The 13,629-nt window shown below is 26.7% G+C and overlaps 3 protein-coding genes across 9 annotated transcripts in view; 1 reads left to right on the top strand and 2 right to left on the bottom strand.

The window, feature by feature from the left end:
• Positions 1-60: 60 nt before the first annotated feature.
• On the bottom strand, positions 61-1,862 carry LOC116186694 (mucin-5AC-like; the record flags this gene model as incomplete). Its single annotated transcript, XM_031514864.1, has 4 exons — positions 1,767-1,862; positions 1,208-1,588; positions 949-1,039; positions 61-858 (listed from the first exon to the last, which is right to left on the bottom strand). Coding segments are annotated over exons 1-4 (1,366 nt in total), but the record flags the coding sequence as incomplete, so codon positions are not given.
• A 1,102-nt stretch (positions 1,863-2,964) lies between these two features.
• LOC102672043 lies at positions 2,965-4,450 on the top strand. The gene is made up of 4 exons (XM_006625126.2): positions 2,965-3,160; positions 3,222-3,430; positions 3,932-4,029; positions 4,091-4,450. Exons 1-4 carry the CDS (start codon positions 2,965-2,967, stop codon positions 4,269-4,271), a joined length of 684 nt encoding a protein of 227 aa, XP_006625189.2. The 3' UTR covers positions 4,272-4,450.
• Positions 4,451-5,817: 1,367 nt separating this feature from the next.
• Positions 5,818-13,629, bottom strand: part of LOC102681708 (chitin synthase chs-2) — a 43,699-nt gene continuing 35,887 nt past the window's right edge. For 4 of the 7 annotated variants that reach the window (XM_031514857.1, XM_031514856.1, XM_031514858.1 and 1 more), the window contains 6 exons: positions 13,206-13,515; positions 12,361-12,540; positions 8,183-8,350; positions 7,515-7,743; positions 6,849-7,183; positions 5,818-6,107 (listed from right to left, as the gene is read on the bottom strand). In XM_031514857.1, coding sequence (XP_031370717.1) covers positions 6,867-7,183; positions 7,515-7,743; positions 8,183-8,350; positions 12,361-12,540; positions 13,206-13,515 — 1,204 coding nt within the window. In that variant the 3' untranslated portion in view covers positions 5,818-6,107; positions 6,849-6,866. Of the gene's footprint in view, positions 6,108-6,844; positions 7,184-7,514; positions 7,744-8,182; positions 8,351-11,666; positions 11,841-12,360; positions 12,541-13,205; positions 13,516-13,629 lie in introns of all 7 variants that reach the window. The other 3 variants (XM_031514860.1, XM_031514859.1, XM_031514855.1) reach the window with 2 other exon arrangements.

Raw genomic sequence — 13,629 nt, 5'->3', positions numbered from 1 at the left:
CAGTTGTTTCTTCAGTTGTGGTAGGAATTATAGTTGTTGTAGTGGTTGGCGGAGTTGGACTTTTTGTTGTAGTTTCTGGCATAGGTGTTGTGGTAGTAATTGTTGTTGTAGTTGTTTCTGGAGATGTTGTTGTTGTTAGAGTCGTTTCCTCAATTGTTGTAGGAGCTATAGTAATTGTAGTGGTTGGCGGAGTTGTAGTTTCCGTTGTTGTTTCTGGCGTAGATGTTGTAGTAATTGTTGTTGTTGTAGTTGTTGTTTCTGGCGACGTTGTTGTAGTTAGAGTTGTTTCTTCAGTTGTAGTAGGAACTACAGTAGTTGTAGTGGTTGGTGGAGTTGGACTTTTCGTTGTAGTTTCTGGCACAGATGTTGTGGTGATTGTTGTTTCTAATGGTGTTGTTGTTTTTACAGTCGTTTCTTCAGTTGTAGTAGGAGCCACCGTAGTTGTAATTATTTTTATTGTTTCTGTTGTAGTTTCTGGCGTTGTGATAGTTGTGGTTTCCGTTGTTGTTGTTTCTGGTGATGTTGTTGTTGTTATAGTTGTTTCTTTTATTGTAGTAAGTTCAGTGGTAGTTGTAGTATATACCGTTCTCGTTGTGGTTTCGACTGTAGTTTCTATCTCAGTCCAAAATGGTATTGGTATTTTTATATGCATTCTTTCTGGTGTACGGAATCTATATGTTTCTATAGTTGTTGTAGGTGTTGCAATATCTATTTGTTCATCTTGCCAACTTAATGTTGTCTGTAATATATCTATTTCATTTTGATGTTCAGTATTATATGTTAATTGTGATTCAATATATGGTTCTGTTACTAATTTTATCACTTCTTGATACGCAGTAAGTTCTTTCTTAAAATAATCTGGTGTTATTTCATCTATATCTCTTTTGATTCTAGTATTTTTTTTTCTCCTTTTTTTAACGAAACCAGTTGTTTTTTTTGGAATTAAACTTAATTTCAATATGTGATGCAGAGCTAATGTCTGACTTGTGAATGAGGACGTAGTTTCATTGGCATTTTGTATCTGTGATGCTTCTACCAACTTTGGCAATAAAAATGTTTTATTCCATTGATTTTCTAATTTAACTTTTTTATCAATTGAAAAACTTTGATTCATCTTTTTTCTCTTGGTACGAAAGGATATGTTTTCTGATTTAGTTGATCTTTTTAATTTCTCATGAGCGTGCCTTAAATGCGATTCATAATTAACTGTAATTGATTTCAGATTTCTGACTAATCGATGATGCGGCTTGCTATAAGTACTTATAGATGAAAAATCGGCGCAAAAGCGTGGATGAATATAATCTGTGAAAGGATAAGGATAACTGACTTCATGATTTCTCATAGGAACAGACTTCGATTTGTACCGTGCCTCTTCTATATTTACTAAACCTAAATTTTTTTTAGACGTCCGATTGAAATTTTCTTCCACTATATTACTGTTATTCTTTAATATTGTTTTTTTCCGCCATTGTTTAAGGATCGCCGACAAATCAGTGCATTCGGCTTCATATATATCTCCTTGCTTATTATTTGTTAAAATAATTTCTTGCAATACTTTCACTGTTTCCGTAGTATAAAAATTAACATTCTATAATACACAACATTACTTAATGATAGTAACAATTCAGTCATGATTAACATTAATCGCAATTGCCAATTGGTTATGATCTTTGACATTAATAGTTGTCGACGTTACCAAAAATGGTTTACTATTAAATATTTATGGCAATGCTTTTTTGGGTTTTTCGACACAGAAGTGTACTTACAGAAATATTATCCATTTTAGTGCTATTGTTATAATAAATAGAGTGATTATCAATTTTGTCGACAGTTGCACAAGCGTTATCTGCTGCTATTACCATATATATCGCAATCAATTTACAAGTCACAATAAGGAATATATTTTGCATAGCGTCATATCACGCACATTCATTGATTATCTCGCACTTTTTTAACACATCCTTATCAATTCTATAGCGAATCATCGTCGCATCAAAACGAACTTATCTCGTCACGCAAACGTATCTTTACGTTTTAGTGCAAGTCGAACGCATATTCCATCGATTTGCATTTTCGATTTACGAATTAATTCATTTCATTGAATATATCGATGTACTTTTAAATACAATTTCATGTGGTTCAAATATATCAATTATATTGAGATAAAAGTCTGCTTTATTATGAATATGAAGTTATATGAAGTTTTTGAAGAAGAAAATAATTTTAATTTGTTTTTATGTAATGATGAGTTTTACATAGCATAAAGTAAATGAAATAGCTGGTATAAAGCATGAAAATTTTTAATCAAATAAAATACATAATTTTCAAAGAAAATTTTTCAAATAATTAAATAAACGAAAATAAATAAAAAATTTATACATTATATGATAATTATATAATATTATTTTATTATATTACATTATATAACTATTTAAAATGAAATTATTATTTGCATGTTTACATGTATTTATATTATGTACAAAATTAATATAAATAATAATTTCATTCTAATAAATAATTTATTTCTTTTTTATTATTTTTTCCATTTTTTTTTATTTTTCTATTTTCTATTTTCGTTTTTGGAATAATTAATGAAATGAAAGTAAATTCATTATTTATATTCAACATAAGGATTAATCAAAATTAATTAAATTAAAAAATTTTATCGATCAATGGCTGTCATTAATTCTTTAATGCTTGATCATTCTAACTAAAATAATGAATAGTTAAAAGGTTATGTGAAATTATGTGAAACAAAATTGACATTTACTTTTAAACATACCTTAATGACAATAATTCGATATTAATATTGATAATATATTAATCATTAATAATTATCCTCTTCGTAATTTTGACGATTTAGAGCTTAATAATATAACGTAATTTAAGTGCAGTGTTTATTTACAAAAGTAATACGAATATAAAAAATTGTTTCTTACATTTACTTTTAATAAAAGTAATGCTATGATATTGGAGTCCATTTTTTCCTGCACGAATCTACTTCTAACATGTGGATCTTCCATTTATATTCTGATAAGACACTCTTATACACAATATTCGAAATTTTTCACACATTTGACGTGTGCCTGTGTCAGTATCGCGATGATTGGTTCTCGATCCTTGATCGTTCTTTTGTACAAACTTTTCATTAAGGAATACTGTAAGAGATTTATCTTTCAAGCATTATTTTCTATTAAAAAAATTTAATCTTTATGTTTCAGCCTTTGATCCAGATATGATAGAGATAGAAGAAGAGAGGAACAAAGAACGATTTAATATTTTAGACGAGCTGCTTGGTACTTTGAGTATGACGGGATTAATTTATTCTCTATATTGTTGTCACGGATATTACATACTCGGTATCTGCGTTGTAACTAGCTTATCAGTTTTCAACGTGATCAAATTGTACTACATGATAAAAGAATTAGAGGTATTCGTTTTTAAAAAATTTTTTAATTTTTTAGTTTAATTTTTTTATATTTTTAATTTTTTAATTTAATTTTTTTAAAATTTAACCCTCGATTGTCGCAATAGATTATTCAAATTTTATTTCAATTTTCAATCAATTACTAATCGAAAAATATAACAATATTATCGAATGCAAAATATTTGCAATAAAAAAAAGTTTGTAACAATTAAATCGATATATCACATCTTCATCAAGAAATTGTTCAAATTTTTTTAAAATATAATAAATATTTAAAATATTTAAAATATTTAATATTTTAATATAAATAAATATTTAAAATATTTTTTTTTCAACATCAAATCGTTTCGATTGAAAAAGGATAATCGAGGATTAACGATTTTACGAATTTTGAATTTGTTAACACTTTTTATTTTATTTAATTTTTTATTAAAAGAATAGAAGACGACATATACCGTATATTTTAATTTTTCGTTGAATTTTTTGATTGAATTTAAATTTCAGGAAATGGAAACGTCACGTTTCTATAATACTTTACAACAGACAAAAACGATATCAAAATTTAATGTTTTCAATTGGGTGATTGTTGGGGGATGTTTTGCGTAAGTGCAATGATTTATTTCTAATTAATTAAACAGATGATTAATTTCTCGTGCCATTCAGACTTATAGTAGGTAACAATTACGCGATAGTGGCAAATTATCCTTTACTTCTGGCAAATTGGGCAATGGTTCCAGAAGGATTTTATCAAGGATGGACGATAAATCGTGCAATTAATGATTACCTGATGGCAACTTATATCATGTGCATGACAGAAGCTCTTCGACAAACGAGCACATTATAATTGTACAGGATAATTCCTAAACTATAGAAGCATAATCTAAGAATAAAAATTATTATACAAAGTTTGTCCATCAGATATTAAATACAGCAAATTCTGCATTAGAGATTATGAAAATTGACTTTGAAGTAAGAATTTAAATATTTTAAATGATTCTTATAAATTCAAAAATATTATGTAAGATAAAAATAATCAAATTTTCATATTTCTTAATGCAGAATTAAATATACATATTGTACATAAACTTTGTATAAAATTTTTTTTCTTCTAGTTTCATGTATCTATGATTTGAATAAATTCTAGAATCAAATAAAAGAATAGAAAGTTTTTAATTTCCTGTTAGATCATTAGAAACAGGGTCTTTTGTTCCAAAATATGCTATTAAATTTAATTTATTAAATTAAATAATCTGCACAAGTGGTTTTTTAGTTATATTTCTTATCATTCTCTATATTTACATTTTTGAAAAATATGCTTGACATTAGTGCTTAATGATTTTGTAAATGCATAAAATTCAAAAAAATCCAAGAAGTAATTAGACACTCCTATAGTTGACTTAACACTTATATCAATATATAGGAGTTTAACATTATTTAATTTTACATTAATTGAAAGAACTAATTAAAAATTCTTATTTTGTAATTTTAATTATTTTATAATCGATAATAAATATGTTAACTAAAAGAATATTTAAATTTTAATATAAAATAGATATAATTGAAACATGTTATAATGTTCAATTCAAGAGATATATTTAACTCGATCACTATTATAACTCGATCGTTTCGGAATTTTTGGATTGCTTAAGAATTAATCTTATTGTATCATCATTACATAATATTTACATCGAAACAAAATTGAAATTATACAATTTGAATAATTGGATGGAATGAATCCAAAGTTGGATGGTGATCGTTCGAATTTTATTTCGTTTACAACAATTACAATTTTTTTACAGGCTTAACGTACGCTCTTAACGTTTTATTATGTACAAAAAATTGTATATCTATCAAATATAATAAGTTTTAATACAAACAGCAATATCACGTTTAAAAAAATGAAAGAAGTGTAAGCGTCGTCGCTGTGATCACTGTCACGTACACGTATGAATGAGAACGCATACTCGTTCGTTTGATACGACAACGAGTTTAACAGAATTATTGCATCCGATTAATAATCTAGGGAATTATTATTCTCTAAAATCGTTCTAGTGTACGTATGAGAATAAATGCGTTAAGAAATATTTACCGGTCAGTTCAGTTATCTTAAATATCTAATTACGAGTAAAAAAAAAAAGAAAGAAAAGAAAAATGAAAAAGGAGAAAAGAAATGAAAAGAAATAAAAAAAAAAGACAATGATAAAAATATTTTTTCAGGACTGTCTTTAATTTATTCAAGTTAAATTAGTGACCTTTAGATCATTATAAAAAGTCCCTAATTCGTTTAAAATTTCCTAAAAATTAAAATATTTAAACTTTTCAATTTTTATTCTTTTTATTCCCGTGTTCTTCTTTATATTTCATCATTCAGAAAAGAAAGAAACTTTGTTCATCTACTTTTTTCCTTTAATAAATAAATAAAGAGTTTAAAGACGGCCCTGTTTCACTTCGTTATAAATTAATCTACTCGAAGGCAGTCTTTTATTCTTCTATTCCACTTTACGTCGTGTATAATCAAATAATTAATAGATAATTACTAGAAAAAGTGTTTAAATGAGCGGCAATATTTAAATGGGATCCTATTGCTCTAGTAAAAAAATAAGTGCCATTCCTCTCATCTTTATTGATTATTGTTTCTGATGGCAGTGAAATATTTAAGATAGCCATGGTCATTGTTCATCTGCAAAGGATCAAAAGAGTCAAGACAATTTTTCGTTATAAACAATATTTTAAAGAATTTCTTAATATTTAATCTTATTTTTAATCTTTGATTTTTAATATAAGTTAAAAACAATATAAAATAATAATTAACACGTGATATCTTATTTCAATTTTATACGTAAAGTAGTTTTTAAGATATTAAAAATCTTTTTGATTGTTAAAACAAGAAAATGTTTAAAAAAACGTAACAAAATATTTTAAATTATTAAATTATTTTAATATATTAATAGCTCATAAATCAAGATAAGAATCTCAATGATCTATTATAATTATTAATTGATTGATTCATGATTTATTTTAAAATATGAATACTTGAAATAATCCAGAAACATTTCAAACTATATTTCTTTGAATGGATAAATTATTATTATCATATAAAAAAAGTTTTAATATATTCGTAGAATATATTGGAGAGCAAAAGAAATACAAAAATTATATCAATTGAAACTTATTCATTAAGCTTATTTAATAAGCAATTTGCATTAAATGAAACGGGACAGAATTAAAGCAAGACGATAGTGTGACATAGACAGAGACCGCTCACTTTATTTCCATCTCATTTCATTTAATCATCAATTTTTATATTTCAACATCTAGAATCAAATTTTCAAACGTATCCCATAAATACATTAACATCCTGAATAACTTATGATATGAGAATATCCATCGTCATCAATATTTTTTTACAAAAATTACGTACATTTTAAAAAATTTCGAATCAAATATTGTTCTGTTCTCTCCACGCGTTCTGACTTAAACTGTGAAGTCTGAGACTGCTTCCAGTATTTTCATCCGGTTCGTAGCTCGGGTTAGTGTGGCCACTGTGTCCTTCGAATACATCCTTAACAGAAATCTGGCTACTTCTCGATGGGCGTCCTTGAATTCCCAAAGGATTGCCAGCCACTCCGTAAATGTTATTTGCTCCTAAAGTTTGCATCTGCGATTTCCTTTTCATCGCCATTATACTATTCCTACGGCCCTCGAATGCCTTGAAAGCCTTTGCGGAGCGTCTAGTCGACATGTTTCTCGGCAAACCTAAATCAGAGAATTTCATTAACGAATATCCCCTTGAGTCGTGAAATCAAGATGTTGCTACCGTTTGATTAACATAACATGCTCCTTGTATTAATACTCTAACCACCTGTTATATTCTATTAACATAGGATTAAAAATTGATTTAAATTATAGACTTTGAAATTTTATTATGTAATGAAATCAAAAATATTATATTTTGTAAATATTAAAGAATAACATAAAATTTTAGAATTTTATTTTTCAGCAATTTATAATAAAATTATTTTATAAAAATTAAATAATGAAGACTTCTTTTAAAAATAAAAACATATATATAGATGTATAAACCCACCGTTGCCTTCAGACATGCTGAAGAATCGTTGTCTGAAAGCGACGTCAAGTGTATTGATTGCCTGTGTTTTCTTTCGACTCTTTTCAATATTTGTTATCGTCTTTCTCCTGCCTGGGCCAGTACCACTATCTTCTTCATAATCACCCTCCATTCCATCTAATCTTTGCAAATCTCTGACTATTTCTACCGCGTGTTTAGATAACAATGCTTCTTCGGACAGATCCTTAGTCTGATTAATGAGAAACATAGAAAAATGTGAATGGAAAATATAATCATTTTTTAGATGTTTTACATCAAGGAGATAAAATTAAAACTTTAAATGAATTATAATCGTAGAAAAACTGTAAAAATATTTGAAATTATATTTTCTATCTTTTTAAATTTTCAAGAAATAGTACTCTACAAATTTAAATAATTAAGTAAAGAGAATTAAGAATTAAGTAAAAAGATAAAATACAAAAATTTAAATTCAATAATTAATTGATTATAAATTATAACGATAATGAAAAACGAAATTAAAAATACAATTCTTTTATTTTTAACTTTATTTTATATTGTTTGAAGAGTCATTTTTTGAAATTTTAAAGATATCTAGATAGATAAATATTTTATAATTATTAAAATAGTGAACGATGATATTAAACGAGAAAATTGAAGATAATACTTACCTTCTTGCAACAATACCAATCCAAGCTGGTGCTGGCTAAAATGTGGGCGAACGTGCCGAATCGATGGAACAGCATCGCAGTGAATTGAATAACCAATATCAACGCGAAGAAGAATACGAAGACCAAACCGATTGGCTCGAGTTGAAGGTACTCTTTCGTTACGTACACCTATAGAGATATATTCGTCGTTAAAAAAATACGTTGATAAATAAAGAAGAATGACAGAATACAATTGAAAACAGAAATAGAAAACATAAAAGAATTCACAGTTTTCATTGCTATGTTTCATTGTTACCTCACTACGAAGCAAGATATTGTAAAAAAATAACGAATTATAAATGTAAAATATAAAATATGTAATATTTACACAATAAAATATAAATAATTGAGAGAAAACAGAAAAATACAAGTTTTTATTTTTTACAAAAATAAAATTGTAAAAAATTTGTTTAAAAAATTCTTTTGTATATCTTTTTCAAAATTGTATAAATAACATTCATAATTAAATTTTTAATATCTGTATTTAGTTTTCTTTTGAATCCTTTAATTTTGTCTAATAAAACATAATGAAGTAACAACAATCAATTTCCTGAATGTACATAACGATTAATGCATTTCTTGATAAATTCAATTAGAATTTAAAAAATTTTAAACAATCTGAATTTTTATATTTCAATTTTAATAAGCTTCGTTCTTTTTCTCTTTCAAGAAGAGGAATTTAATATTTTCATTTTGAATATAATATAAGAATCAAATAAAATCAAAGAAATTAATTATTCGTTAGTACAAACTAGAATCAAATGTAAAATAATTTTCCAAACACATATATTATAACATGTATAAGCCACCGTTTAGTTACATAGATAGTAACTCGTTAGTGGTGCTCCTCTGCTGTCATACCTAGCAGTGCGTTATCGGAATTAGACACACAAGAGAAAAATGTGAAACGAAAACCTGTGTAATTCCTCCCTCGTTCGTATTCAGGCAAATGGAAAAACAGGACAAGGTATTCGAGAATAGTTCTTTTGGCTCTTTCGTGATCCACAAACTATGTACATGCTATTTATTTATTGAAAACCAAGAAATAAACGTCTCATTCGATCGAATGTTCGATCACGAGAGAACTAAAAAGTGTTGGAAAATCCAGAGAATGTTGAAAGAGAATTGAGAAAATTAAAGAAATTCTCAAATTTTCTTGAAATATAATTCCATTTGATTTCAAATTTCATTTTTAAATATATTAAATTATATAATTTAACACATTTAATTTAACACAATAATTTAACACAATTTAATTTAAATATAATTTAAAAATAAAATATTATTAATTATTATAGAATGTTTTGTTATTCAAAATGAAGTATATAAAAATTCATTATCTCAATTTTAAAATAATTAATCTTGATTTAAATTTTTTCCTTGATTAATAAAAATAATATTGTTTTTATTCTAAATTTTTTACTAATTTAATTCATATTACATATTAAGCGTGAAATTTTTATATTTATTCTCCAGACTTTGATTGATGATATTAATTAATAAATATCAATGTTAGAATAAAAGATAGAATAAAAGATTTCATAATGTCAGCGATTGTGTTTAATCTTTTCTCGCTTAATTTTATTCTTATTAACATAATCATTATTAATAATTAACAAAAAAAAGAATTTGTCTCAAAGAATAAAAAAATTAAAAAGAAAATTAAATCTTGAAAAGATTAAAGACTACACAATGATCACAATTTTATTTTCGAAAGAGAAGTAACACAAAACGAGGAAGGATGATGGGAATTGTAATTAACAAGGCGTCGATGTTATTTGTGACTTAGTTAACTTAGTCAGTTGCTTGGTTCCGCCCCAGGTTTTCCATTCGTTCCGAGGGTACCTGTGCAAACATGTTAATGGTAACACTCCACGTGCTCATAATCCACGTTATTGACAAAACATAGACATGTCCCAGCAAGTGCAACATTATCACCGGGCACCATTATCCAGCGTGCTCCGATACTCACTGTAAAACTATAATTCTTTTCTCTGTATATTACAATTACTAAAATCATTTTCAATTTTTAGCAATTTCTTTACTTTCTTTAAGAAAAATAGTTAATATAAAAAAAAGAGAAATATTGATGATTCTAATTCAATTTAAATTGAATTTAAACATTGAACGAATCGAATTGTATGATTGCATATGTGACTACTATATATAAAATACTATAAAATTATAAATATATGAAATAAAATATATGAAATACTATAAAATTATTTTTATATTTTTATATTGTTCCTAAAATGTAATTTTTGTTATTTGCTTATGAATTTATTAATTAATAATTCTCTACGAATAAATTAATACAGAATTAGTTCTTTTATTTAATATTTTAAGATTTATTTTGATTCTGATTTATCTAGATTTTAGATATATCTAGATTTTGATCACGTGATTTTGTTTCTATTTACTGACTCAACGATGTGTTTTTCAAAGCATGGATAATTTTAGTTTAATGAAAAATCTGATAATCAAATTGTACTTTATTAATAAATATTTAAATAACAGAAATTGCTAAATATTAAGTGTCACGTAAGAAGCAACTCTTGAGTGAGTAAATCTATACCTAAAATCTCAACTAAACATTTGAATAATAATAAATATAAAACGTTTAAAACTCACAAGCTTAATTTGTTATTAAATCTAAATGGAAGCTCTAAATTTTCTATATCTTCTATTATTAAATCTATCGATGTGGCGCACATTTATAAAAATTACACTTAAGAAAAAGAATTTCTGAAATAATATCATAAAATAATAAAATACATATTAAAATTCGGAAAAAGACGAAGGATCCACGCTCGAATTTTAATACAATATTTCTTCTTTTCTTAAATCGTCATGTCTTAACGACGAATAATAAAAGAAAACTAGAAACGGAGCTAGAAACTTAATTTTTTTATAATTACGAAACTCGAGTTAAAAATTTTAAAAGATCTTGAAACTTATGAACCTCAAAACTCTCGAAATTAGAAGAAATATTTATCTATGAATATCAAAAATTGTAATTCTTTTAATTTTATTCTTTTTATTTTTATTTGCTTCCAAAAATTATAATCTTAACCAATTTTAATTTCAAAACGAATCCGAGGTTTAAAATTTATATTTACTAGTATTCAACAAAAATAAAATTTATATCGTCAAAATATATATTCATATAAAATTTTATCTCGAGAGTTTCGAGTCATAACAAAAAAGAAATTGAAACAAAAATCCCAAGATTCGAGAACCCATATTCTTTTTAATTTCCAAGTTTCGAGTATCTTATTTCTAATAAGAACGAATGATAAAAAAAAAAAATAATGGGAAAAAAAATAGAAAAAAAAGTGTAATAAATTCTCGAGCAACGGAGCACACGGAGGTGTTAGTCTCCCGAGGCATCAGTGAGACAGCATCTCTGTTTTTTTCTTTTTTTTTTTGGAACACTACCAGGTACCTCCCCATCTTCTTTCATGGTGATATTCTCCTTAACGCCGAGCGGCCAGACAACGTGCAACTGATCTTTGTTCAGTTGCAGTAAGAATACAATCAGAACGAACAACGTATTGAACATAAAAAACGCGTACACGCTCTTGTTCCGTAGCTCGATTAGGTCGCCGGCAATACGTGCCTGTTGATCGTTGATCAGGGAAAAGAGAAAAAAGAGAAACAAAATATCGATTAGCAATGATATGAAGAAAATTACGCTCCGTCCGGTCGATCGTTGATCCATCGGCTCCTTTTGAGGAGAAGAATCCTCAGTGATATCATTTCGATCCTCGAGATTGTCACTTTATCATCTAAAAAGCTTTTGGATACAAGCGATGTAGAAAATAAAGTAAACAACTTATGATTTTTGGCTGCAAAACAGTTTGAATGCTTACGTCTTTTATGATATGATATGATAATTTTCAACGAAGTGTTTAATTTTTAATCAAATTTCTTTTATGTGTTCTTTATACTTGATGCTTTTATATTAATCGATATTTTAATATTTTAATATTTAGATGTATGAGCGAGTCTTAGCATTTTAAATGTTTTGCTGCAAAAAGCTAAAAAAGAAATTAATTCTTTTTTTTCTTTCTTTCTTTTTTAAGGGAAGTAGATATCGAAGAAGCAGGACAACTCGACATGGACGGAGCGGTGTTTACCTCGTGAAAGTTATCGGCATTAAAGCTGATGTTCGTCTTGATACCAAAAGGCCACTTCACGTGTAATAAATCTTTGTTTAGTTGGAGCAGAAAGACGATCAGAACGAAGAGGGCGTTCATCATAAAAAACGCGAAAACGCTCTGGTCACGTAGGTCCTTTAGATCTTTGGCGATTCGTGCCTGACGTATGTAAGGAACAAGCAGCATGGATTTGGTTATTTTCATTTTTCTATTATTAAGTGTTAAAAACATCCCTTATTTCATATTTAATCGTATTATTTCATAGTTAATAGAATCGAGGGAAAAAATTTTGTAATTCTATTACTACTTTATTGTTTTCTTCTTTTTTAAATATATTATACACCATTGTATCTTACTTTAGGGAAGTTTGAAAATTTTTTAAAATTATTATACAAAAATACTGTAAAAAAATTTGATTATAAAATTGAAAAGAATATTAAAATAGTTATTTTTATTACTTAATTTAATAATTCTATAAAATTCTTTACTTATTACTTAGAAATAATTTCTAAGAACGATCTGATAAAGTATATAAAATGAAATTAGTAATTTTTTCAATACTAATGTTTTCTTCTAAAAATTTAACACATATTATTAAAAACTAAATTAATAATAAAAATAACAAATAGTATAAATTTATAAATATATAATAATAATTTAACTTGTACATTTTTTTTCTACTATATCAAATTTCTCGAAACTGTTAAAAAAATCTACATTTAATTAAACCAGAAAGAAAAATAGATAAAAATATTTTTTTCAAATTAAAAAACAATAAATTTAAGAGCTATTGAAATAATTGCGTTTGAAATAAAATTTCTTACCTTCTCCGCCTTGTCCTCGTCTATGGGATACAGATACTTTTCCAGAAGATCCTTCCAAAATTGTTCCTCCTGCATCGACAGAACATCGATTTCACCTTTCTTAAGCCCTTCGTCGCTCAACCAGTAAGGTCTGCTAAGGAAGTTGCTACCCTCGCGATTGCCTTCCGTGTTTTGACTAGTCACAGTTTCCGGTTCGCTTTGACCATCTTGACCCTCCGCTGGATCTTCGCCAATGGCGCCCAAATGGTCGCCTCGAGAACCAACAGAGGATGCACGGCGTCGGCTCGTCACTCCATGAGGATCCACAGCTCTAAACAAATAAAATTAAGAAATATTTGTTTTTCTAATATTATTTTAGAAATATAATTTGAGTTTATATGATTTATATAATTATATTATTATCCTGTCATATAATTCATTTGAA

Source organism: Apis dorsata, unplaced genomic scaffold (assembly GCF_000469605.1).
Source record: "Apis dorsata unplaced genomic scaffold, Apis dorsata 1.3 scaffold_1281, whole genome shotgun sequence".
In the NCBI taxonomy this organism is placed as follows: domain Eukaryota; kingdom Metazoa; phylum Arthropoda; class Insecta; order Hymenoptera; family Apidae; genus Apis; species Apis dorsata.
The sequence above is the reverse complement of the archived record's forward strand: the minus strand, read 5'-3'. Positions and strand labels throughout refer to the sequence as shown.

Coding starts and splice junctions, on each gene's coding strand:
- LOC102672043 (XM_006625126.2), top strand. CDS start 2,965: ATGATATTGGAGTCCATTTTTTCCTGCACGAATCTACTTCTAACATGT. Junction 3,161..3,221: donor ACTTTTCATTAAGGAATACT/GTAAGAGATTTA, acceptor TTTATGTTTCAG/CCTTTGATCCAGATATGATA. Junction 3,431..3,931: donor ACATGATAAAAGAATTAGAG/GTATTCGTTTTT, acceptor TTTAAATTTCAG/GAAATGGAAACGTCACGTTT.